The sequence below is a fragment of the Solea senegalensis genome, linkage group LG2 (assembly GCF_019176455.1).
Source record: "Solea senegalensis isolate Sse05_10M linkage group LG2, IFAPA_SoseM_1, whole genome shotgun sequence".
Classification (NCBI taxonomy): domain Eukaryota; kingdom Metazoa; phylum Chordata; class Actinopteri; order Pleuronectiformes; family Soleidae; genus Solea; species Solea senegalensis.
Window position 1 is genome coordinate 12,680,903 of NC_058022.1, and position 27,308 is coordinate 12,708,210.

The window sequence follows — 27,308 nt, forward strand, 5'->3', positions numbered from 1 at the left end:
TCTATGGTTACTATTCCTATGTTCACAATCACAGGCCAGTTAGTTGCAGGTGCACACTATTATCATAGCGCACTCCAAAGGCCTAGGAGTGTGGCGTTGCCTTCATTAACGAGACATAATTCCTCTACTTTTTGAAAAATGTCACCAGTGAAGTCTGAGAGAATTTGTGTCATCGTGAGGTGGAAAAGTAGACCTGCAGCCCACTCACATACCTCTGAAACAAACTGTGGCCATCATTTTATTCAATGGTAGAAGCATCGTATTCAAGGATCACACTGTTGTGAAATGTTATGGTTTCCTCTACCTTCTTCCAACCCAGGTATGTTTAAAAGAATACTTCACCGATTTGCATTTAGCTTTGTATTACTAGAATAGGGGTAGTATTTTTTTTTGAATAATTGTGCTTCCCAACCTCAGTTTCCCCTGAGTCGAGATATATCTTCATTCTTTTCTTTGTTACATGCCCACCAGTGACACTTGGTCCTGTTAGCGTAACTGTTAGCAAAGATGGCGGACAATGTTTACATTCTGGGAATAAGGTCCCGCCCCTCTACGAGTGGGTCTAAAAAGTGCGGAATTAGCATTGCCGTTTCAAGCCTCGGACCAAGTGTCACGTGGGCAGGTAACCAATCGGTGAAGTTTTATTTTAAATGTTAATACTTCTGTAATTTTAAACTTACAGATCACTTACTTACCTACACTACATTGATTTCATTCAGAATGCTTTGGTCAACCTCTAGCTCAGGGGTAGGGAACCTATGGCTCGGGAGCCAGGTGTGGCTCTTTTGATGATTGCATCTGGCTCGCAGATTTCGGCTTTTCAGATAAAACATAAAATATTATCACTTGTTTTAATCCATCCATCGATTTTGGAAGTGGAGGAAACGCAAGTGAATGACATAAATGCAGCACCGTTCTATTCCCTGGCTTTGGATGAGTCAACAGACGTAAGTCATTTGTCGCAGTTCAGTGTGATCGCAAGATATGCTGCTGGTGACACACTGCGCGAAGAGTATTATAACAACATTATTTAAAAGAATAAATTCAGAGGTTTATTATACTCACATTTAGTTAAATTCAGTCTTAAAATATATTATATGGCTCTCACTGAAATAAATTTGCAAATATTTTGCTTTCATGGCTCTCTGAGTCAAAAAGGTTCCCGACCCCTGCTCTAGCTGTATTATCGGGCCAACTGCTATAGTGATTGTTCATTAATTAATTCATTCATTCATTCATCATCTACTGCTTTATCCTCTACATGAGTTTAAAACATAGGGCATAGGTTGAAAGGTGGGGTACACCCTGCACTGGTCGCCAGTTCATCACAGCAGGGCCAACATGTAGCGATAAAAAACATTACTAAAGTGATTGTTACAGTTGAAATATTTGATTTGATTTGACATTTGCATTGAATTTGGCCACATCATGCAACTGTATTCAGCAGCTAAGCAAAAAGGATAGTTCGTCAATAGCATTAGGACAGTTTCATTGAGGAGTTGGTCGAAGGAGGACTAATTGTTTTGACTAATATTGAAAATCATTTAAAATGTTCCTCCATAAATGAGATAGCAACTGTCCTATCTCTCACAAGCCTGCCAGGTCAACTTAAAAGGAGATGCTGCATTCACAACTTGATTTCACTGCCCCCATGTGGCCAAAATTTCAGCTATTACTGGTTTGTTTGCCATTGTTCTAGTCCAAAATGTTAACTTAGCAATATGGACTAATGTGTCCAGTTCAGACATTTTGAACCAGGTACCATCTTCACAAGTTGTCTAATTTAGTAAGTTTTAGCTAAACTGGCTCATACAATGTGGGTGTATTTAATATAGCTTTCTTTTGTCTCATGGAACAGAATGAATGCTGAAGATGACATCCGTGGTTTTCTCGAGCAGATCAGACCCACTAATAGAACAGATTCTGGCATTTTCTCACTTCAGGATGATGGTAACAACATTAACAGTTTTCCAGTGGTCCTGTATCACCAGCAGTCTGTGTTGTTTCATAAATATTGTGCTGATATGTGCCCTTTGTGTTTTTGGGGGGTTAAGAGCTTTTGCTCGAGAGAGAACGAGAGGCATTTCGGACAGCGACTGTGGAGCCGGTTTATCAGCTCAGGGATGACCTGTGCTTCAGATGCAGTGAACTACAACGTCGGCGGCTCAATGTTCATCCATCAAGCATAGAACCAGTTATGCAACAGGTATCTCTCTGATAGTGAATAAGCACACTCGTATTCCACTGTTGTACGACAAATTTAAATAAAGCATAAAGAGTAGAATGCTAGGAGAATGGCAGGATTGTGTAAATCTAAAAAGTCTAGACTATGTTTGTAGTAATTTATTAAACCTTGTTCGAAAAATAAAATTGTTCAGATTCTGAGAATGCTAAATTACAGTGGGTCCTCATGTGTGATCAAACAATTTGGCAATGTTTTGTTTCACCTTGAAGGCCTCTGACAATATATCAGCTGTGCAAAACAAAACCAGTCAGAAGTCACTGCTTCTTTACACAATGATCTCAGCCTGCACACTGTGTTGTGTTCACTGTTGATGAGCCTCTTTTTTTGTTAGATATCCACAGTCCCTGAGTCACCAATTCTGCCTTTGACTCTAAGACGCTGTTTACAGGCTTCAGAGATGAATGGAGGGATTAAGGAGTAAGCAGGGGTCTTTAAAGTCAGACCAAACTCAGAACAAACTGCGTGCCAGCCATTTTATCTCCTTCATCATCCTTGTTTTTTTTTCCCATCACCCCCTCTATTGTTGTAGCACACAACTATCCTAGATAGTCCTAGTCATCTGCTGGCTAGAGACTTTGTTCAAGTACTGCATAATTACACTTTATCCCGGTGTATTTTAAATAAAAACTAAAGAATCTGAAGAGACTCCTGTGTCAGAAATCACCCTATAGCAAAAATCTTATCTTATGCTGTGTTACTGGCAGCTAAACATTTTTCAAGTAAGATCATACAGCTTGAGAAGAGTGGGCCTAGATAGGTGTCCTGTGGCACCCCAAATTTAAAATAGAAGGTGTCTGCTCTTTAAATGTTCCGTTTCATGTCTGAAAATAATAATTGCAGTGTGGAATAGAAAAGAACCAGACCTCTGTAGCCTGCTCTCCATTTATTTCTCATTATGGCATCCAGTCTTGTTACTTTCTGTTCCCTGGAGTTAATCTATGACTTTCATGTTTGTTTTCTAAGCCCACTTTTTATGGTTTTTATCTTTGAATCACCAGATACAATTTGTGAAAGACCAGCAAGGTGAAATTACTGCAAAACTCCATGCAGAGTGTGTAGCCTTGGAGGAGGAGATAATGAACCTTGGCTTGGAGGTAAAGTTCTCACTGTTCTTCTTGACATGCTGCTTGTGTTTCAGCAATTACGGTCTAAACTTTCATTCAAAGCGTAATTGCTACACTGTGTTGCCAAAGCAAATGCATTAGCATAATTACGACTGTGTTGTTTCTCTGCAGAAATATCTCACGAGTAGCTCAGATGATCATCTGGTGAACATAGAAAGTATTCCAGAGGAGGTTTGGAATTCTGACTGCCCCTACCCAGAGCTGAAGGACTCTCTGATCCAGGCCTTCCACTGCTTGTCAGAAATGTACAGGGGCAGACTGAACAGCCTTCAAGAGGAACTGCAAAGAACTGACAGGTAGGAGTGAAAATAACTAAAGCTGGGCATTGATTGAATTCTTTTTGGTGATATTAAGTATGTGAATGATGACAATCTAACCAGTATTTTAGTCTTGATAGAGATTTTCAGCTCTTCACTCTGGATTTATCTGGACACTCTATTTGCCACTCAGACTGCTGTGTGTGTGTTTATAAATGTGGAGATAATGGGGAAAAAATGAAATGATGTGAAATGAAAAAGGGAAACATGACATCCTGATACTTTATACTTACTTTACTTTATGATGATGATTGTTAAATTAACGGCGGAAATTTGTTTCAGGTTCTGTGGCTGGAGTCCAGACGACCACCTACGCTACCAGTTCACGCTGTGCCAGTACACTCACGACATACCCAACAACAGAGCGCTCTGCATGGACATGCTGCAAAGAGTCTTCCCTGAGAAAAGCAGGCAAGAGCTGGTCAGTACATAGTTTGAATTTGTTTGTTTATCAAATAGTCAAAAATGAATAACAAGAGATACATATTGTCAACACATTCATGTCGGACTGAGAACCACACAGTATACAGTGTTGTCCAGTCACCTGAACACGCACAGATCCACTGATAGATGTAAATTGACAAAAACCTGAAAGAAAAAAGTCGATTATTCATATGAAAGAAATTGTACCAGCAGCAGATTTACAATTATAAGAAAGAAGCAATGTTTTGCTGTTGGAGCTGATTAGAATATGTTGTGTGAGGGCGGCACAATCAATCAAAAAATAATCAAAATTGCAACATCACGAGCCGCAATATCCAAATCAGAAGACACTGCAATTATTTACCTCAGATCAAATTTGTGGCAAAACAGCATTATGGTGAAGACGTTCTGCAATGCTGCACGAAATCACTTGCCCAAAAGTCGCTCGTTTTAAGATGAGTTTTCCTGTGTGAATATTACTCTGAAAAAGTCAAATCATCATGATTTGGCTATTGTTCTTTGCAAAAAATGACAGGTACAAAACTGATCAGTCGTAACAATTTTGAATCATACTGCAATCAGAATATCTGTCAATTATAAATGCAATATGAGTCACATCATTTCTTTTGTATTTTTAATTTTATTTACTCAGACACGCATTCTCTGTCTCTGTATTTGCATACTGACTTTAGTTACATTCTCAAATGACCTCATGCAGCCACTGTCTGGTCTGCTGACCACTGAGCAAGTAAGAGGAAAGGGCTCTGCTAAAGAGCCCGGTTTGTGCTGTGGGACACATTCTCATACTGAATATCGATACAAGCACTGCTCTTAACTCCCCAGTCTAAGCTGCTCTTCGGTGCGAGTCCCAGTCTCTGAGATCAATACTGCTCAGTATCATCAAAACATGAAGCACCGAGACACACCGATGCGTTTAGACAATGATCTGCTCAGTGAGTTGTAGGATGTGCCATGTCACCCACTGTGGACAACCCACTCACCCCACAGCCTAGCATTGCCATGACAACCGCCAGCCCCTTGCTCCTTGTCTTACCCGCACCCAGAGTCGCTGTCCTTGTATCAGTTCCAGCTGGGTGCTGCATTTTTTTTTTTTTTACTGCTGTAAGGTTTGCTGGAGGAAGGATGCGTTTTTTTTCTCCACACTCCTCACTTTCTCAGAATCAGACCCAGGGGTGATGTAGTGCCGACTCTGACTAAGTCAGTGAGTAAATGGTAAGAATTGTTGAATGGGTGTCTTAAATCTTGATTTCAAATCAGGCCTCATCCATCCATCCATCTACCATCCAGCCTATCACCAACACACGAGACAAAACAACCATTCATCAACACCTTCACATCTGCTGTCAGTATAGTCTTCAATCAATCTACTCTGAAACACCTTACATTACAGTGCAGTAACAACATAACGTGATTTATTTATTTTTCATATGGACGTAGTATTACAGTAATGCCTTCTTATTTCTAAAGCAATTTCCAGCTTGGTAATAACATGATAATAGTGTGGTAATAGGGAGATAACATTATAACATTACATGTTTCTACATTCTATTATGTCCTACACACTTTTTCCATTGTTATTATCAAACTACTACTTTGTGATACCATAAAAAAATATGATATTACTGTAATATGTGTTACCATTCATTACTACAAAAACATTACCACCGTACTGTAATGTAAAGTGTTGCCAAAAATTCTTAATTTTTAATTATTATCTTTCATATCTTTAGACCCCAGAAAACCTGTTTGTCAGCTGGCATTGAAATCTAAATTAAACTAAATGCAAATGTTTATCTTTTACTTGAAATGAGCTCTATGAATTCTGTATATTTTTTGGGCTTTTAAATATACTGTAGTCCAAAAACATGCACTATGGGGAATCAGTGAATTTTCTAGTCTTGATGACCACTCAAAGCTTCTGTACACTACATTGCATCTAAGTGCAGCGCAGAACCGGGAATTGAACCCACAACTTTCAAGTTGAAAGACAATGCTGTACCACTGAGTAAGTACAGTAAGCTTTGGACAGATATTCAGCTTACATGTGCTACAGGATAAAAAAAAATTCACTACACTTGTTGACATCTACAATAGGTTGAAATTATGATATAGCACTATAAGCACTTAATACTTTCTGTGGAGTAAATGTCATTGCGCTAAACTTTTTCATTATGTTATTTTTCACTTCGGAACATTGAAGGTTATTACTTCCAGCGCATGGAACAACCTGAATAGCTTTCGTGACATATTACATATTACAACATACAGTAAATGGGTTTGTGTACTGAAACAGCCGTGGTTATAATGTTCTCAGAGTCTCATGCATAGAAAATGAGTATTGCTTTTATAGGATCTCAGTTTGTTTTCTCTGGGTTCTCCAGTGTCTTCCCACTGTCATGCAGATTTGGTGATTAGGCAAACTGGACACTCTAAATTGACTGTAGGTGTGAATGTGAGAGTAAATAGTTGTTTGTCTCTATATATCTTATTAAATATATATATATATATATATATATATATATATATATATATATGTATATATGTATATATATGTATATATATATATATATGTATGTATATATATATATATAAAATAAGATATATAAGAATAATAAGATACTGTCTTGCAGCAGTTTGTTTGACAGGGTGTATGTGTTACTTTTGATGACCCATAGTAGAACCAGTTTCTCAGTTAGTCTGATGGTGCTACTGCATCTAGTTTAATGTGAAGGGGTCACTTTATTCTCCATTATAAATTGCACTTTGATGTGCTCTAATAGCAAACAAGAGAGCAATAGAGTACCAGCCAGATTTCATATTAATACCCTCATAAGATTCCATTAGTGGGGGGCATCATAACTTTTACATTTTCTGGCAATATCCACTGAGACACTTTTACCTTCTCTTTTTATTTTGATGTACTTCACTCTTCATTGACACTGCACTCTGCAGAGGGAATGTAGAAGCAGCAGCTGAACTGAAAGTGTTGTGCCACTTTAAATGTGCACTGCAGACATGGTGCAGTAGATACTTCCACATACGTATGGTGGCTGGAGTGCATGTCCTGTTCCCTGTGTGGGAAACACTCAAATGCAAACATGAAGACATGCGGACACACATGCTTATTCACATTTAACCCTTAGAAGACACGCATTTCCGCTGCACTTAAACATACAGTATATACAGAGGGTATAAGAATGTGCAATATAGAGTGTCTTATATCCTTTTTTTTTAGGCACAACCTAAGCAATCTGATGAAAAAAACTAACTTTTTCACCAACTATACAAACACACCTGAGCAAAAAGTACTAAAAAAATCGGATTGAATTTGTGAAATTTGGAAATTTGGTCACAGTTCAAAGTTCACACGGCTCATTTTTATGAACAAAAGAAAAGGAGTCTATTTTGTGACTTCTGCGCAATTATTGCTACTTTATATCACTTCTAAAAATGAATCATAACTTTGACTCAACAACACATAAGAAAAAAGCCTGAATATGTGACCTATAAACACACACCCCCAGGACGTCCATATAAGGAGTTGTGTATTATTCCCACGGCAATTTACCATGGGTGCACCTGTGGGACACATCCGTGCCACACGAGCACTACGGGTTAATGTCACAATGAAGGCATGAAGAACAAAGACTGGATCTTCCTCTGCTTCCAAACGTGTGTGTATTGATAAACAGGATTTGCTTGACTGCCGCTGGCACATCTCTGCCGTTGTCAGGTCTGTCAGCTCACTCATGTTCAATAAAACCAGTCAGCTGCCTAATGCCTTCCCACCATCAGTTAGCCACTATTAGCCCATCGACGAATATCGTTCCTTCTGTTCCGATGAAGCAGCCAAGTGATGCAGCCTCAGTGTGTGATGACACAGTGATGAATAGCCACGGGCAGAAAAAGTGCGAGGGCTGTTTTCCCTTCAGGACATTTCGCAGCCACTAGGGGAAAAGGTTTATAAACCTGCAGAGCTCTCCCTGACAGACCTTTTTAGACTCTATGGTCCTGCAGTGTGCTGGATCAAAACGTGTTTGTAGGTTTCTGTTTGCGTTTCATCACTTTGGCACAATGCTACGAACATTACAGCAGTTCAACGTTCATGTTTTATGCTGTTCTTCGTCATCATTTTTTTAGCTTTTGCTCTAATACACCCTTCAGTGCTCATGCGGCTCCGTGCCGCAGGCGTGCCCTTGGTAAATTGCCCCTCTGTCTGTTCTTCTTTTTTTTTATGGTTACTTTTCACTGTTATTGTATATTTCTTCAACTTTGCAGTGTCAGAATAATGTTTTTACAATTTCAAGCTTTGAAAATGGTTTGATCTCTGTTTCTGTGTATGTAATAGTACGCTAAATCAAATAAATTCAATCCAATTTTAAAAAATTGGTGCTCAGGTTTGTTTATAAAGTAAAAAAAACCAACCCATTATAATTTCATCAGATTGCCTCGGTTGTGCTGAGACACATTCTTATAGCCTCTGTATATACATTTTTACATAGTCCTTTACCAGGTAAAGCATTCTATAATGTATATGTGGCTGTTTATGTCCATGTTCTTCTAGATGGAGCATGAACGCGCGTTGGACTGGCACCACTTCACCCTGTCACAGCTGAACGCAGTGACCCAGCAGTGGCGACGGGACATGGAAGAGTTATTAGCCCACGCCCTGGTCACATTACAAGAAGCAGGGCTTGCCCACCAGGAGGAGCTGGAGCACCACAGAGACCGCCAGAGCCAGCAGGAGATATGCTTGCGTCTCAGAGAGAAGGTCAGTGTCTGGTGTTCAGGGACGTCTGAAACCCATTTTTAATCTCACTAGGAATCATTTGTGTAACTTAAATATCACAAGACAGGAGGTCTGTTGTGTTGGTGCATGTGATCATGGCAAAAAGAAAAGTGGACCTACTGCAGCCAAGGCAGGTTTCAATACTTTGTTTGTAAAACTTTGTCTAAATCTTCTTCTGCATTCTACGGCAATTGGTATCTCTAATGTTGCATTTCTACTTGCAGAGATATGTTCTTCTTCTTCTTCTTCTTATCTTCTTTGTTAGGTATCCGCAATGCAGCATAACTGCCTTCCCCTTAGTCCTTATTCTCAGTGATATGTTGTATACCATGAGTACCAGAGTCACAGTAGTGCAAGACGCTGCTATGAAACTTAAAGGTGTCGGTGATGTTGCATGTTGCAGCTGAATATCCCTCTCCTCTGTCCTCACCCTTCTCTTCCAAGAGTGTTGGAGAAGCTTCTGTAGCCTTCAGTTAGCAACAAAAAAGCATCGAAGATGTTTAGTCTGTCCATTGTGGGCAAAAAAACATGGAAGAAAAAAGACTCATTTTGGGGTAATGAGAAACAACAAACCATACAAACACATGATTGAACATTCATTCATGGGGAGAAAGACGGGGTCACACCCTGGACAGGTTGCCAGTCTATCACAGGGCCGAGTGTCCAATTTTCTAATTCCCAAATCTGCATGTTTTTGGACTGTGGGAGCCCTTGTTCTGACCGGGTTGCGAATCTTGGGACTTAGGTGATTGTACACTTACAGAAAATGAAGTATAATTACTTTACTCTTCAATTTCTGCCAAATGAAGACAATTTCATCTACATTTTACACACTAGACCTTTATCAGGTTGCGATATGAAGACCGACTTTACAGATTAGTGCAGTCTAACTAATCACTAACAATCTGGAGCAATCTGGAGTGTGTTGTTCTGTAGCCGACCCAGTATCCTGTTCTCTGAGGTCTGCTTCTCTACTGTCGGCACATATACTGTAAGTGACATGTGCACGTCTTATATTTGCTGTGAGAGATATGTGGGATACCAGACAGGCTGCCGTGTCTGGCTGCCTGTTTCTGTACAGTATATCTGCTGACAGTATTACACCAGGCCTGTCTGACAGCAGCGCTCCCTTTAGCTGCCACTTGGGATGGCGTGTGAATGCAAACAAGCTAATAAGTATGATCTCGCAAACATGATGTTGCTGTCTCTGGGGGGCACTAGATCACGTTCGTGCACAACAAACAAGTTACTCATGTGAGCAAGTCCATGCGCCTCTGATGCTCTGCTGTGCAAATTGCCTTGCCTGTCAGTTTGGTGTGGGCAGTCAGATAACAAAACAGCCTGATGTATAGGATCAGTGTGGGCCATCACTGAGGATATATCACCGATCCACTTCCCTGGTATAGTTTTCTTAGTGTTTGCTTCTGCTCCTGTAGAGTTTCGCTTTATTTGCATTTATTACTTGTTTTTATTGAATTTTTTTTCCCCAGGTTTAGTCTCTTGTCCTTGACTTCTGGACAATAGATCCTTGCACTCCTCCACAAACTAGTATATCTGCTATTCTAAACTGTGCTTGTCAGCCGTTTTCTGTAGCTGCTGCTAATAAGTGTAACACTCTGCCTGACACACTTCGCAACTTAAAAAGTCTTCGTGTATCCCTGCACTCATTGATTCTGACACTTGGAGGTCACAATGATTTCATTAAATTTTTTTTTTTATAACTGTGATGTGCTTTATCTGCTCTGTACTATATATTATTTGTATTTGTTGCAGCATGTGCTATCTTTGTGTTTTTCTGACCTGGAATGGACTGGAAATGCCAATTAGCTCTAAGCTATAATCGGATACAGTGCATCAAATGGTAACGTTAATGTTTTAACTAACCCTCAGGGCCAGGTCTATTAATCACACTCATACCACTGAGCGTGCACACACAGAAAATGTGCTTTTTAAAAGCAAGCTATATATATAAAAAAATGCTGATTTTTTCCCACCTACATCTGACTCATTATTGATATGAAATACTTGTTCATTTTTAAAGATTTTAACTCTTAAATGCCAGGTTTTTGTCATGATATGATATGAATTTTGTTTTGAATTATTACATCGTGGGATATGTCAATCATTGGCAGCAACAGTGATTTTCTTTTTGCATTATTATTTTTTGTGCCCTGTCAAATACTCACACTCATACGAAGACCTCACAAAAAAACAGATTTTTTTTTCACCTACATTTGACCTAATTATTGATATCAAATTCTAGTACTTTTTTTTAAAGATTTTAACCCTTTAGATGCCAGGTTTTTGTCATGATTTGTCAATATACTCCAAGTAAAAACTGTGACAGTGCCATCTAGTGGAAAAACCATGTTTTTACCTACATATGCCGAATATGGCAAAAATTACACCATCTGGTGTAGAGCTGAAAATCTTTGCCTGAACCAGACGGGATCCGGTTCGGGCTTAATTTCTATCATTTTACACATGCTTAGGCCAGGCTTGGGCTTACGTGGTAAATAAGCGGTCAGGTGATGCATTTTGATTAGCATAAGAAAGATGCGAAAGTGGATGCTGAGAAGGCACTTTCTGAAGGTGTTCTATGAAGCACAGCACTCTGGACTCTCCTCAGCAAGCTTGACAAAAGGCAAGAGAGCTGTGTGCACATTTGAATTATGTAAACGGGTTTGGGCTTTTAAAAAGCTGTCAATCAAAATGTACTGGTTTGGCTCGGGCCAAATTCTTTCACGCTCGGGCCTTGTCGGGCCTAACTTTTAAGGCCCGATTACAGCTCTAATCTGGTGGAGAGTAGTAAAAATGATCAATTCTGTGGCAGGAATCGAGGAAGCCCATCATTGACACCCAGCTATAATAAAATGCACGTACTATGCTTTAATGGAAGTGAGATAAAAAAAAATATTGCAGTTTGAATGGGTTTCAATGGCACATTTTTTGCGCTTAATGATATGAGTGTAACACTTGTTTGTACACAGTGTATTTATGCCAAAATTCATGATATATGCATGAACACGGCCGAAATCGCCCAAAAACAAAGAATAAAAAGTGTGTAAAATGTGCATGCAACAGTCTCTAAGAATTGCTTGGATTATACTAGGATGCAAATTGATAGTTACTTATTTAACTGACACAAGTCGTACGTGTATATGTTTAAAATAAACTGCTCATAGTCCACTTTAAGTATGTTTTGCCTAGATCTACCTTTTGAACTAACAAATGTCTTTTTTGTAGGGTTCCATTCAATAATGTCAAGTTCTTCCTCTATTATGGAAACACATCAGTCCCTGAACCGCTTGCATAGTGCCACAGATATTATAAATCCATATGCAATAGAAACCACTTCAGGCGTTGTGTGAAAGTTGGTGTCTCTGATCTATCTGCCTTCAGGCCTAATTTGGTAACGAGGCTGCAGAATTGTGTCATTGCACAAGCTTTCCCTATAACTGTCCAATTCCAGGTAAACATAAGATAAAGTGTTATAATCTTACCAACAATGGCCTGCAACATAATCTTGACAACTGATTATTTTTTATAAGAATGCCTGAAAGGTGCAATATTTATGGAGTGCGGGCTCTCGTGGAATTGCTCTGTAAAACACTCAGAGAGTAAAGAGAAGGGAAGAGGAGAGAAGAGAAGAGAAGAAGCACTTTGCTCAATTTTGAAAACAATATCGTTAAAATTATTACTGAACAAAGAAACGTTGAATGCTATTATTTCTTTTGTAAGCAGTCTCCCTGGGAAAGAACATCTTGGCCAATGACCTGAGATTTTGAGTCAACAGGACAACATTATTGTGTTATTTATGATTAACATAATTAGCTATAATTAAATGTTTTATCCCAGTGAGCATTCATCATGCTGGATGGGACTTTTCTTACTTTATGGTGCAATTAACAACTGTTTTTCTCTTTATCTTCTTGCGTGCGTTGTCATTTAACGCTGATGTAAATGAAGAAGCAAATTCAAGGGCAGTGATTACTTCACATTCACTTGTGACGAATGGTGCGTCTATGGTTACAAGTGAAAAGACTGCAACGTGATGTAAATCTCAGGTTTTCTAAAGTAATGGACGTGTGTTTTTGATAGCACAGCGGTTCATTTTTGTTCTAAGGACTTCTAAATTTATATATCCAGGTTTTTTCTCAGCAGGGCTTTTCCTCCTGTTGCATTTGCTTTTTTAAAGCTTTGTTTTTTGTGTAACTGCTCTCTCTATGACCCAAGCATTTCTTCTATGCATTTTACTCTTCGTTAAAGTTTTCTGTAGAGCAGTGGACGTCATGCACAACTTTAGTTTGAGACTGAGTAACCTGTAGTTAGGTTTATGCACAAAAAGCAGCAGCTTAGGGCAAAGGAAAGATGATGGATTTTTTCTCATTGTGTTGTCGCCCCAAAACACCGCAACCATCGGCAACAAATCTTCTGATGTTTGGACATGAGAAATGTACCTTAAATATTTACCTTAAACTTGCCTGAAAGGGATAGTTGGAATTTTTGGACTTTAAGTTTTTTTTCCATTAGGGGTAGTACAAGGTACCTGGTATTTTTTTAGTACCTGTTCTGGGGAGGTTCCAAGCAAGCTGAGCCGATACTAAAACGTGACGTCGTTAGCCTGCTGTCCTGTCGTCACGGGAAGAGTCGTGAGCGCGACGTCCGACGCAAGAATCAAACCGAACAATCTGGTGTCTGGTGTAAAAAGCCGGCGATCGTGTGCTAAATCACAACCCCTTCCGTTGTGATTCAGTTTAGTGACTGTGTCAGATGGGGTCTGTGCAGGGAGCACTGAACAAATCTGTTTAATGAACTGATTCTAATGATTCAGTCCACTGAAAAGAACTGCTTTATTAGTCACAATTTTGTGTGAGTCGCTTATTCAATAACGCCATGGCAGTTAATGCAGCCGTGCTATGACGAGTCTGCCGAAATTAACGAGGTACAACAGTAATGGAAAATGATACCAAACCGAGTAGAGTTGAGCCGTGCCGTGCCGTGCCGTGCCCAGTCGTGCTGGAACTGTAAAGTGGAACATTTCCAATAGACACCAGTCAATGCTGAGAAATCAAATCATTTAATGAGTCATTTAACGAGAAAAGTAAATCCAACTATACCTTTATACTATTTCAACTTTGTATTCTGAACTATATTAACTGCTGTATGAAACAAGTTAGGGATAGCCTGAAAACATTCAGTTCCTATAAAGCAGAAATAAACAGACCTTATTTCTAGAGTCAATGTTTGCTGAAGCATTGCTTACAAAATTCAGGGGTTTTGGGATCATATCAGATTTTGTGTTTTTCCTTTTTTTGATGTCTGCTCTGGTGATTTTGACTACACAACTGAGCATCATATTGACTCATCCTTAGTACAATTGTTACATTTCTAGTGTTTTGCAAAAAAAAAAGAAGAAGTAGAAATGTAGCAATTATTCTGGGAGACCAGGCTGTGTTTTGTACTTATACATTTTCAAATAGCCACTCTCCTCTCCTCACCTCAGTGCTGCTGCACCTTCACAGATGAGGTCAGATCAGCACATAGTTGATGATTTTTGGTCAGTGCTGGTCTGGTTTTGGCCTCATTAGGGAGCAAAGCTGTGTGCAGCAAGTCCGCTCACTTTGCTTCTGAGGGATGTGTAGTGGAATGAAAGCCAGTGTAATTGATTTCAGAGTGGTTTTGTGCCTCTCTGTTGGGAAAAAGGTAAGACTGTTACACAGTTTACAGCTTTTCCTTTAGAGCACCACAGGTTGGCCATGCAAAGATGAAGGGCTGGATTCATGTCTCTGGACATGTACCAAATTTTAATACACAGTCCTCAATGGAAGTGCTGATTATATCGTAGTTGTTTAGTTTCACATGACTCCAGATGTGCGGGGAATTCAGTGAGTGTTTACTGTCAAAAGCAAATTGAAATGGATGGCTAATATAAATGGTTAACATTTCGCGCACGAGATTGTGCTTGTTTAATTCCAATTTATCACTGAACGACAGGCGTTCCTTTTCAAATCATCAGCTGTTTGTTCTACAGTTTTTCCCGCTCGCTGTAATTAGTTGGCTTTGTTCGCCGGCATTTCTGTTCATTCTTGCCGTTTGTTCATTCTGTCCTCGCTTTCACTTGTATCTCACTCCAGGGCATCTTTGATGAGAGATTGTGCTTGTGTGAGTAAATAAAGCCTGGGGGAGTGGGGGAGTGGGTGGAGTGGGGGGGCTGGATGGCATATTGTTGCAAAAAAGAAATGCTCAGGTGGGAAAGAGACGTGCAGCCCAATAGGAGAATGTCATACCCAATGAAAGGAGAAAGGTGTTCATAAGATGGGAGGTTTTCTTTTATTGCAAGGGTTCATTTTTCATTTCCTCTGCTGCGCCGCTGTATAAAAAGAGCTGTTACAGACGAACTTGTGCTGAGTTGATATCTGTGCATAACACTTCCTGCAGTATCCTCTCTCCAGACACTTGTGTTTGCACATAGCCTGTCACTGAGTGTTAGTGGCTAACAAGTGCGGCTGTTCATCCCTCTGGTGGACAAAAGCACACAGCTGACATGAGTTAAGTCAAGGCAACACACCTTCTTTTTTTTTTCCCGGCAGAGTTAATAGCTCATACAGTGTGTACAACAAATATATAATTTCCCCTTTACAAAGTGATGTCCCCGTTGTGACCCTGAGGGGAAATTCTCACAGTGCTGTGGAAAATACACAGATAATTGCACAGTTTCCCTTTCTCTCATCTCTATTAACCAACAGTGGTTCATGTCCATTTAAAGCATCATTAGAGCTTGTGTGTCATTAATGCCACTCAATGGAGGAGAGGTACTGTCCTTATTTAACGCACCACTCTTTCCCCTCAGTGACTCCGGTGTGAGACGTGTCGTTTTTTTTGCACGGCTTCACGACTTTCGCTCATCTGTTATGTTACAGTATCTAAAGCTCGTCACTAAATTGGCTGCCGCAACGCCCCCAACTGAAGACATTAACTGTAAAGTTGTATTGACAAAGGATTTGAGGAGGCTGCAGTGTGCAGATAAAAAGGCTATTATTCTTTTTTTTGTTGTTTTTTTTCTCCCCCTCTGACATCTCTGCAGTCTTTTCTCCGCCACTGTGAAAAGGCGCGATATCCCATTTCTCAGTGAATTCACACAAAATGAGGTTCTCGTGACAAATGACTGTAGACTGTACATAATGATCATTTTATTCCCTTTGTGCTCCCTGTAATGCCTTTTCATCTCTGCCTAAACAGGAAAGACACAAAATGCATGAAGCCATTGTTTTTTTTATACCCGATCTCCGATTATTCCGTCACCTTGTGTGGCTTTAAGTGACCTTGTGCTGCAGCTGAGCCCTTGTGGCTTCATTAGACTGTGGTAGAATGTGAAGATGTTATCTGTCACATATTTTCATGTTGGTAAAAAAACCCTCCCATTAGGTCGCTTACACACTCGTGGCTCACTAAAAATCCAACATGCAGGTGTCTTATCTTATCTGGAGCAGACATGAACGTGATGGATGGCTTAATTGTGAGCGCTTGTTTTTCTTTATTCCTAAAGAAAATGGAAAATATAAAGTGTCTCTATTTAGATGTGTTGGTGACACGGAATTTGACGTGTCGACTGGCTTGTTAGAAAACCCAGTGAGTCATTTATATGGACAGTTGTTTTTGAAATGTTTATGCTTATCACACTTGTAAAGCCGCATCCTGACTCAATAAGTCACACGGTTATAAATAGAGACACGGGGTTGAAGGATGCTTCTTTAAATGCAGTGGGTATATTTCACGTTACGGGAAGACAACAACCCCAAAGAGACACGATGAAGACTCAACATAAGCCTTGTTCTGACCGGGTCGCGACCCCAGGTCTTCTTGCTGCAAAGGCAAGAGTCCTCAAGTATGATATCAAAGATTATATAACTTAAAGAAGAAAGGTAAAAAAGACTAAAAAGAAGAAAACATCTCAAACCACTGACATTACTAATGCATAGCAAGTGTTGTAGACCCCTTCCCCATCAGAAGGCCCCACACATGGATGATTAAGTGCATTAAAACCCTATTTACTGCCTGTAATTATGTCGATTTTATGCACTGTTTTGAATGTCTTTCTTCAGAATGAAGTAGCAAGTACTGAACACGGAAATGAAAGTCTACACACGAACTGCAACATTAGCATTGCTCATGTCTCAAAATGGATTATCTTGTCCATACATGAAAAGAAGCTCACTAAACCATTTCAGTAGACTTTTCTTTTTCTTTTTTAGTGTTAATGAGGTTTGTGATGTTTTGCTCAAATCGTGACCTTTTCCAATCCCATGAGTGACCATTTATTGCGATGGATATTTCATTTTTGTATGAGAATCAATAGCAACATGAAAGCGGACTGGTTGTGTCCACTGTATCATAAAAGACAACGGATTAGCTGGAGTACAAACCAAGTGAAAATCCCACATAAATATCACATCGAATCGACTTAGAGATAAATAGAGCCATTAAATGAATGTTCTGCATTAGAGGACATTTTTAATTGTCCTTTTGAGGAGGAGCATCTTGTATCTTCGGCCTCAGCGGTGTCAAACGTGATTAGAGGCCGGCTTGTTTAAAATCCTCCATCAAACACGACGCACCTGCAGCTTTTTTTCACAGGCAGACATTAAGTGAGAATGACTCGATGATGCCACTGGTGCTGATGTGTGTGAGGCAGTGATCATTTCAGTTCAGTCCTTCGGGGATTCTTAAGCTCGGCTTTGATATAGATCTGTGAGTCTCCGCCCAGCCAGAAATGCTTTAATACCCGGCTTGCCACAAGGCTGCTGCATAACGAACCTGTCACTCACTCACTCTCTGCATGCATGCGTGTTTGGCTGGGAGGGTGAGGGGCTGCAAAGAATTGAACATTATTTTGGAACAGACCAAGAGACCCATGAGTATAGAGTTAGTCATTGCCTAGTTCTCTTGGATGAATTCTTGTTCTCTGCCTTTATTTTGATGGTTACTACACACCTGTATTCCGATACTCGGGCTGTGAATCAAGTGTCAACTGCTTGTGTTGAGCTTGAGGTTTTTCAACTGGAAGTTCACAGACGTCACCTGCAACCAGGCAGCCAGCTGTCAATCACACTGGTGTCCTCATATGTGCCGTGCTCAATCGTCTGTTTTCCTCTAAATGGGAAAATAACTTACAAAATTGGCATCATGTTCTATTGAAGAAGACCTAAAACTAACATTTGACACCATTAACTCCTCAGGAATATGTTGACAGACAGTGTGAATCAAGAGAGAAGTCATTTCCCCATAGTCTTCACAAACAATTTTGACCCCCTAGTGGTTATCAATATATTGTTCTCTGCAGGTTGACTATGTTCACAATTTAACCCACATTCCACAATTAAAACAGCTTTTTTGTGACTCATTTTTATGACAACTTTGTCCTTTGTGATTAGACGAAAGGGACTACCATTTGTCTTCTGTTGCATGATGATGATTACGCTGAATCTAGTTGCTATCAGGCAAGCAACATTTGTCCATATATGCATGTGCTAAAATACTTAACATGGTCTCGTGGTACTTCTAGGGACACATTTTTTCCATGATGATATGTTGTGATTTCTTTACTCTTCTATATGTTAATTGAATATCTTTGAATATCAAAAAAAACAACCCAAAATAGTTTTAGGTTTTGTGGAAACACCGACATTTTACACCATTTCCAGTATTTTATGAAAGTAACAACGCACTGTTTAATCAAACAGCCCTAACGCATGGAATCGTCAGAGTTTAAATGCTGGGTGGCCCTCGAGGTGATAACAATGTGCTGTTGAATATGGACACCTCTCGTCTCACCAGAATAAGCAGTGTTTGTTGTAGACTTTCATTATCATTCATTGTTTTAACGGATCCTGAGGTGATTTAATGTGAAGTGTGAAAGGTGGCTGAGACACGTCTGTAAAAGTTCATGCCACACTTTGGCATCATGGCGCTGGGGCTCAGCTGCTTGTCTGCCTGTCAGCAATTCTTTCAAGACAGCTGTTGATAGATAATAACCTGCTTTTTTTTTTCTCCCCTCCTGTGTTTTCTCGCGGATGTGTATTTGTAGCTGCAGCGATGGCGGACCCAGCAGGAGGAGGTGGCGACACTGGAGGCAGCTATAACTGCGAGACAACAAGCTGAGGAAAAGGCAAGGTTAAAAAGGGAGCGGGAGAAGGAGGCTGCCGTCAGGTCACAGCAAAAGGAAAAGGTAATTAAAGCAACAGAAAAAGGCAAAAATTATCTATCTATCTATCTATCTATCTATCTATCTAACTATCTATCTATCTATCTATCTATCTCGAGCAAGTCACAGAGAAGTAAACAAGACTAAAAACAAAAGAAATTATTAAAATCGACATTGTTCCATAGTAGGAGTAGGAAATAATTTACTTAATTTTTTTCTATAAAAAAATCACTGTTTTGGTTGCCATATTTACTGTATATACATATTCAAGCAATAACACATTTCTTCCGACTCTACCTCGACTAAGACGACAAAAAAAAAACTTGTACATCACACTTATGACTAGCACTTCATAGTTTGATCCTCATTTGTACCCAAATGTTTAAATGCACTTTTGTAAGTCGCTTTGGATAAAAGCGTCTGCTAAATGACGTGTAATAATAATAATAATAACCTTTTTAACCTTAAGCGACTACTCATTGAATGTCTAAATGAAGAGAGCATTGTAGAATTATCGGAAAAGTTACTACTGTAATTGAATAATTAATAATTAAATAACTGGCATACATTATATGGATGAAAAAGAATATCCTTTGTTTACCCTGAGGGCTCTGTCTTAAATAAAACCAATTTTTGAAGTATTTCATTGGTGGCACATTATGAGTTTGTCGCTGGATATTCTGATTATTAGTAGTTATTGTCCTCAGAGTGTTTGTGTGTGTGTGTGTTTAATTAACTCTGCCCTCAGGGGTCTGCTCGGCGTTCATGGACAACCCGAGACACTGATTAATGAGAGCATTTAGGCTGCAACACGTTGCTTATAATTTCGCAGCGGAGTCTGCCAGACATTGAAAAATCATCACATTTCTCTGTTTACAACCTATCTGATTCCTGCTCTGTCACAATCGATAGGACATGACGATCCTAAGAGTTCTGTGGGAGTTGTTTTTGGAAGTTGTTGTTTCCCTCCCCCCCCCACACAGGTCAGGCGGTTTCATTTTAAGCAGGAGAAGAGGAGAGAGGAGCTGGAGCAGAGAGACCAAGACAGACTTGCTTATCTGAGGAGCATCATGGAGGAGCAGGAAAGGAAAGATAAAGAGAGGTGAGTCTTGCACCCTGGGACTTTGAGTTCTTAAGTGGTAATGCATTTCAGAAATCACAGATTAAGTAAATCAGACAAAAATGGTTGTGAAGTTTACTTTTAACCCCCTGAAAAACAATGTCCCCGTCTGCTGTCTTTGCTCAGTCCTGCACCGTCTACTTTTCGAATGCAGCACACTTGAAACTTTCAACCAGAAACATCACTATTCAAGCCTGATGTTAAGTTATCCTTAAAACAACTTGACTTTGGGGTGATTTGCTCAGTATTTTCCGAGCAGACACACTGACAGAGAGTAGCATTTACACCATATATAGTGTATAGTGTTTTGGCTGTGAGGACAGGACTGGGACAGGAATGAGAATGAAGAATCATGGGAGGCTTAAAAAAGGGCGATAAGAGCAGATGAGCGGCACTCTGCACTCTCCATAAAACCTTCCACAGCTGGGAGCCATGCTGTGTCAGGGAACAATTGCTAATGTGGTTTGTGGCAATCACAGAGGGAGAGAGGAGCCGTTAGTCTGATGTCCACAACTTTCTTACTCCCTCTAGGGTGCAGTTTCGGGCGGACATGTTGCAACTGCGCAAGGAGGAGCGAGAAGCACGGGAGCTCGAGCGTCAAAGGGAAGAGGAAGAGAAACAGAAGCGTCTGGAAGCTCTCAGAAACCAGGTGCATCATTACCGGCTCTAAACCCTTTCAACCACCCAGATTTGCACTGTCAGTGGATATGACCCTAGGGAGGGGGGGGGAAGAGGCTTCCGTGTCTGAGAAAAGGCATCACTGCCCCCTTGTGGTGAACAATTGTCTGTTAAATAATCTAATTTCCTTCTGTTTATCCTAGGTTGTGGTGGTGGCAGAGGCAGACCCAGAGAGGCTGACGGCAGATACAGAGGCATGGAAGAGTCGACGGCTGAATGAAAAGGAGTTTGTGCTCCAGAGACCTCTCTACAGCATTAACACATTTACAAACACACAGGTGAATCGTCTACCCCAGTTTGGCCTTTGGCTCCCACTTGTGTAATTTCAAAGGCTCAGCAGCTTCACATTTGTTTTGGCCCAAACTCCTTATATTTGTCCTCAAAGGCATGAGCCTGCAATTGCTCTTTCCCCCAGTTGCTTATATTCAGCCCGTTTATGTTTCGTTTCTCAGTGGACGAAAGCAAGCAATGACCCCTTTGCAGTGGAGGAGATTATGCAAACTGGTCAAACAGTGTTTGTCCTCAGTTTCCCGACCTGTAAGCACAGCCTTGATCTGAAGAGCACTAAGTCAATAAGTGTGCCGTATAGCCTGTGTGTTGTTTTGTCATCGCCGCGGAGAGCAGGTTGGACCGCCATCATTGTGTAACACCGGTAATGAATGTCAATCTGAGATAATCTTCCTTCAAGGCCAAAAATATGAAGGGTTAGTGATTAATGTGTATGTGTATGATTAATGTGTAAACTATAAAAACAAAGCTGTCTAGCCGAGTGGAGGGTATGTAACATCGAACAGGAAATTACTGGAAATGTCATTATTAACTGTTTTGTTTTGAATTCCAGATTGAATCTGATCTCAGAGTGCGGCTTGATCGGGCGCTGCGGGAGGCTGGTCTGCAAAACAGCCTGTATACCAAAGCGGTTGTGGCTGCTTTAAATCCACCCAAACCACCTCGATGAAGCGCAGGATCCACATTCAACGTCTGACCGGGGTCTTGTTGGGGTCAAAAAAAGTAGAACTTTTTGTTCCCTGTATATTTATCATTCCATGACTTAATAATGTGTCAGTGGATCCACATTTGCACAGCCGTACAAAGTCAAAGACAATATTGACCAAAACATGACGCAGTTCAGTTACCTTTTTTTTTTTTTTACTTTTATTGAAGGTTATATACATATTAGAAATACAGTATCATACATTTGCTTTCACATATAACAAACATGTACATTTAACGGAGAAAATGACTTTTCTGCACATTTATCACCAGCACATTTTTTCTCTTGATATAATGTTCAGAAAGTTCATATTTGCATAGACAAACTTGTACAGAAGACACTTGACTGTGGTGAGCATTTACTGACACACTCACGTCTCGATGACTGTCTTTTACCGTCTTGCGTCCCGTCCAATAAGCATACAAACTTTAACTAACCTTTATGATGGGAATACAGCAGCCTACGTTACTATTCTCGATGAGTTGATTTTAATTCTGTGTGTGAGATTTGTGGCTGTCGCTAACAAAGTGAACATTTATATAAAGACGTGCTGACGGAAAGACTTTTTCATTTTCTTTTCCCTAGTTAAAAACAGAAGTTCAAATCAACATACACGACACATTATTTTTAAAAATCACTATACATTAGCACCAGAGTATATATTTAGTACATATTAAAACATCCAACAAATATACATATATAACAGCAACATTCATATATATGTTTTTTTTATTTTAAATATTAACTTATTTTAGCTCATGGAAGAAATCATGGAAATTGTAACAACTTATTAAATAGGTGTCCAATACACATATTAACAGGTAAAGTACAGTATTTATACACACATATCCACATGTGAGTCAAAGCTACAGTATATACATCTTTTCTGGGATGGGAGATACATTTGCCTTAGACAATATGTCCCAGGCGTTTCTTGATAAAGTGTGACACTAAGACTTGAGGCCTCTGCTGGTAATCCACCAGCACGTCATGGGAGGAAGTGATCTGGTCTCCCTCAAAGCGGTTCAGTAGTGTGACACAGATGACGGCCGCTGCAGAAATAAAGTAAAAAAAGAAATGCACAGCCATTATTGACCTATATATCAATATAATAAGTAGGTTATATCAGAAAACTATTATTTTCACATTAAATTCAAATGTTATCACAAAAACACATACCCTTGAGGCCACAGACGCGGCACATGGCGGCAAATACGGTGGACTCCATTTCGATATTCCTCACTCCGGCCTCGTACGCTTTCCTCAGATATTCCAGTTTCTCTTCATGAGAGAAGGAGCAGAGCGCCCCGTCCAGTCTGCCTTGACCTAGAGAGACACAGCACATGATTTGTCATTAACAATGTACGTGTAGGACCACAGATAACCTGTGCAGAACACACTGTTCATTTACCTTCGTAGAAGTCATGGGTGCACATGGTGTTTCCGATCACCGATGGGACGTTTTGGAGCTCCAAGGAGCACTGCAGAAGCTCGCTGGCCACTCCCTCATCCAACTCGGTACTCCTGGTGATCACCTTACCCAGAACCACCTGCTCAAACTGGGGGCGGAAGGAATAATCCACTGCTTTATCTGTGATCACCACTGTCCCTGGAGGCAGACCTGTAGTGGCAACAGGGGGAGTAGATTAAAGTTCTGTCCCTCTGTCACTCACTCTGAAGGGTGAAGATAATGTTATCGCAAAACCCCGAGAACTCACCGACTCCACCGGATGTTCCAAGGCGAAAGAGGACCACATCGTGGCAGTGGGCATGGTGCAGCAGTTTGATGAGCTCATGCAGCATAATGGAGATAGATGGGACACCCATGCCGTGCTATATAATGCAAAAAATACATGGGAGGGTAAATATCACACAACGCTAACAGAAGGCAAAGTAAACAGTGATATTTGCCGTCCATTGTGGAAAACTAGAAAATGAAATACTCACACTTATAGACAGCACGGGTCCCACTTTGTACATGCAGTAGCGATCCGTTCCTTCACAGATGTCTTTGACTTCCTCCGGGTTTCCAGGGAGCTGCAGCTCCTGGTGGATGAACTGGGCGAAAGCCTTCATGCGGTTCGCACTGCCACCAACACACACAAACTGTGGGAAACCGAAAGACAGAGGACTTCTGAATTTAGTCTTCCGGCTTTTGGAGTTGTGTGCACTCCGAATTGTTTTCTGTAACCCGTCCGTATTTCACAAACCTTAATGTCTCCAAACATTTCTGGAAGGTTGTGAGTCTTGGTGCTCAAGCTGAAGTGGTAGAGAATGTCCTCTTCCATGGTTTGCAAGTAGGGATTTTTCACTTGGACATGTTGTCTGAGAAAATAATTAAGTTGTATATGTTATTACATTGAAAGAAGACCCAAGAAGACATGCTTTTAATGGACCATTTAACACGAGTCCAATAAAAGCTTTGTTGAAGATCTAAAATACTTACTTAATATACTCATTGTGGTCATTCCCCATACAGTTAAGTAAAATTGGTGCCATGACTAAAGGAAAAAAGTCTTCAAATTTGCTCTCTGATAAAACCTCTTGTCCGCTCACCGCTCCTGTTTGATATCTGAGAGTTTGTCTGGCTGCGCGGCTGATATAGTGTTGACCTCTGACCCTGCCTGTGATTGGTTCCAGTGAGAGGAGTAGCACCTGTCCTCAGGCTCAGTAAAACATCCACAAGTCGCGAGCAAACAAAGCGGACCAATCAGGTGAAAGACGATTGGTCCACTTCAAAGTGGTCAGTGTGCCATGCAGAGAAACAAGCGCATCATACACGGCGACGGAAACAAAACCCAGATGTGATGTAAACTAGTCTAATAGCGGAGCCTCACAATAACACGAGTGTCGTAATGTCCTAACAACCTGTCGGAGGCTAATGAATAACTGATGCATACAACATGCATACCGAAGCCCGATAACCTCCACGTTAACCTCTGACAACGCCAGGCAATACTTGAGCATTTCAAAACAACGACAGGTAACACAGTTGTCTACATTTTCCCCCCAACAAAATCAGCTCAATCAATTTATATGTGGTATTCGTTGCTTGAAAAGCAAAAAATAAGATAAGACAATCCTTCATTAGTCCCGCAGTGGGGGGAATTTACATCATCAAAGCAGCAAAGACAGTAAAGATAATAAATAATAAACATGCATTTCCACATATGTGAAAGTACAATATAGAAAGATATAAAACGTTTAAATAGAATGTACATTATACACAGTTACCAGAATATATACAGTTTGATATTTATTTACAGTGCAGGTAAATGTGCCGTTATTTGCAATAATGTTAGAGACTGTGTGCTCAAGAGACTAAGACTGGGAAGCATTTTAATTTGTTAAGATTATAAACTCATTTTAAGAAGTGAACACAGGAGACATTTGAGTGTGTGGTGGTTTTCTTACTTCAGATCAGACTTTCCATGCTCAGGCAGTCCTCTAATCTGTTCATTTGGAAATATACAAACATGTGAGTAATTCATTTGATCCCTGTCACACTCATAACCTCTACATTATACGGCCGTCGTGCATCATAAAATGATAATTGCAGAAACCTGAAACTGTCACATTTTTGTAAGCATTTCACCACGGACTATATCCACAGCGTGTGAGTCATGCAGTACCACGTCCATTATTACGATGATTCACATCTTATCTTAATTTTGTTTTATTAAACTGGGGAGGGGGGTCAATGTTTTTCATATTTAAATACTTCACACATGAGCTGTTCTCTCTCTGCATAATCGTGGACTAATAAAACCAAGTGTTTAAGAGCGTCGGCATCACTCACGGTCCTATAACCTGGTCAAGAAATAAAGTAAGAACACAACACAAGACACAGAGTAAACAGTTTGTGTGCTGAGTTTTCCTAAAAAAGTATTTTCTAAATCATTTTGGTGTGTTTGTTTACCGTCTCTGTGCAGTTGCTGCTGCTGCTGCTTCCATGCTTCTCCATGGTTGACATGTTGTCAGTCTCAAAGTGCAATGCTCCATTGCTCTCTCCTCAACATTAAGAAGTGACTGATTGGTAGAAAACGGAGTAAATTCATAACACATAAGTGTCTGGTGTGTTGATCTACCTTGTGGGTTGCTGTTTGTTTACGAGGGTGTTTTACTTTAGGCTAGATGTCAGGACCAGAGGGTAAAACTTTATAGGCGAGATGTTAGCTTGATCTATAGACCATACGGGACCTTCTTGTTTTCCTTGTTCGGACCTGTTTTGAGAAGGTGGGACACGTGAGAAACAAGCAAACATAAACAGTGTGAAGCGAGCATGTGGGGCAGTCTTTTTATATGCAAGACAACTTTTTTTCATTAACCGACGCGGTTTAAATGTGAACTCTATCCTTTCAACTATATAAAAACAAAGTCTGGTAACTTATTACAACTCCAGTCAATCACTGTTATTCCAGATTTCTCTTCGTCTTACACCGTTCTTATACCATTCCACCAACTCAGCAAAAACCATCCATCCAGTGTCATTTCATTTTAGATTCAGCCATTTTTGTTTTGTCCAATAATGAACAAAAAATGCTGCCTGTTCATAATTTTCACTCAGTCATTCAAACTCCCTCTCTTTGCCACACTGCACCACTCAAAACAACGCATGCTATATTTACTTGTTAAGCCCGAAAATGATGGACGTAGGTAATATTTGTTTGTCAGTCTCTTATGAGCGTATTGAAGTAAAATATCACCGTCTCAGACTGGAGTGTTTACTGTGTTGTCTGTTTTTAATGAGTCAATGACATTTTCTCAAAGGCGAGGGGACACAGCAGCACTGCAGAGCCAAAACAAACACAGAGGTGAATATCCAGGTTTGTCAGAAAGCAACTGCTCTGTGGACTGCTCAGTTCGACCCGTGTGCGGTCCTGCAAATGAGCATCTCTGTGTAGTCACCATAATGTTGAGAACTATATCAACATACTGATAATTCCACCTACATGTATCTTTGAAATATGGACGAATGACAACATTTTTAGACACCATCCCAAAGACCACAAGACACACCAATCGAATTATTATTATTAAAGATGTTTGATATCATATCCCCAAACCTGCTTTAAAACAATTCTTTTTTGGCCAGATATGTCCTTGGTTACTTCAAGACTGACACACTTCCCAAAAACTTGCATAAATGGCAGACTTATGTCTTTGGCTTTGCTTCTGAGCAAATATCTTCTGCAGTTGACTTTCAAAAGTCATGATCAATAATGATTTTGAAAAATCTCAGTCAGGATTGTTTGATTTTTCTGCATAGAGTTTGAACCAGGATTCCTTCCGCAGTCCAAAAAACATGCATATTTGGGAATTAGGCAAATTGGACACTATAAATTAACCATTACTGAGCAGTGTTGTAATCCTATCTGTACTTTACTTTGTTA

General features: G+C 40.1%; 2 protein-coding genes across 6 annotated transcripts in view; one reads left to right on the top strand and one right to left on the bottom strand.

The window, feature by feature from the left end:
- The window catches only part of LOC122765515 (coiled-coil domain-containing protein 148-like), a 29,766-nt gene extending 7,685 nt beyond the window's left edge, over positions 1–22,081 (top strand). For all 4 annotated transcript variants that reach the window (XM_044019810.1, XM_044019809.1, XM_044019808.1 and 1 more), the window contains 11 exons: positions 1,859–1,950; positions 2,055–2,206; positions 3,244–3,339; positions 3,481–3,665; positions 3,969–4,107; positions 8,695–8,901; positions 19,007–19,147; positions 20,107–20,225; positions 20,775–20,892; positions 21,065–21,199; positions 21,763–22,081. In XM_044019810.1, the coding sequence (XP_043875745.1) occupies positions 1,859–1,950; positions 2,055–2,206; positions 3,244–3,339; positions 3,481–3,665; positions 3,969–4,107; positions 8,695–8,901; positions 19,007–19,147; positions 20,107–20,225; positions 20,775–20,892; positions 21,065–21,199; positions 21,763–21,879 (1,501 nt within the window). In that variant the 3' untranslated portion in view covers positions 21,880–22,081. The remainder of the gene's footprint in view (positions 1–1,858; positions 1,951–2,054; positions 2,207–3,243; positions 3,340–3,480; positions 3,666–3,968; positions 4,108–8,694; positions 8,902–19,006; positions 19,148–20,106; positions 20,226–20,774; positions 20,893–21,064; positions 21,200–21,762) is intronic.
- On the bottom strand, positions 22,054–25,921 carry upp2 (uridine phosphorylase 2). 2 transcript variants are annotated; one of them, XM_044019839.1, is made up of 8 exons: positions 25,835–25,921; positions 25,330–25,367; positions 24,126–24,240; positions 23,863–24,021; positions 23,634–23,748; positions 23,327–23,536; positions 23,095–23,241; positions 22,054–22,967 (listed from the first exon to the last, which is right to left on the bottom strand). In XM_044019839.1, exons 1-8 carry the CDS (start codon positions 25,886–25,888, stop codon positions 22,825–22,827), a joined length of 981 nt encoding a protein of 326 aa, XP_043875774.1. In that variant the 5' UTR covers positions 25,889–25,921; the 3' UTR covers positions 22,054–22,824. The 2 variants fall into 2 exon arrangements, with proteins under 2 accessions (XP_043875774.1, XP_043875775.1); XM_044019840.1 differs by lacking the exons at positions 25,330–25,367; positions 25,835–25,921 and adding an exon at positions 24,362–25,052.
- Between the last annotated feature and the right edge of the window lie 1,387 nt (positions 25,922–27,308).

Bases quoted from the DNA above. Each gene is read 5' to 3' on its own strand.
- upp2 (XM_044019839.1), bottom strand. From the start codon at position 25,888: ATGTCAACCATGGAGAAGCATGGAAGCAGCAGCAGCAGCAACTGCACA. The intron at 24,022-24,125 runs GTTTGTGAAATA...GGTTTCCCACAG, and splicing joins AAATGTTTGGAGACATTAAG to TTTGTGTGTGTTGGTGGCAG. The intron at 23,749-23,862 runs GTGAGTATTTCA...TGCATTATATAG, and splicing joins GACCCGTGCTGTCTATAAGT to CACGGCATGGGTGTCCCATC.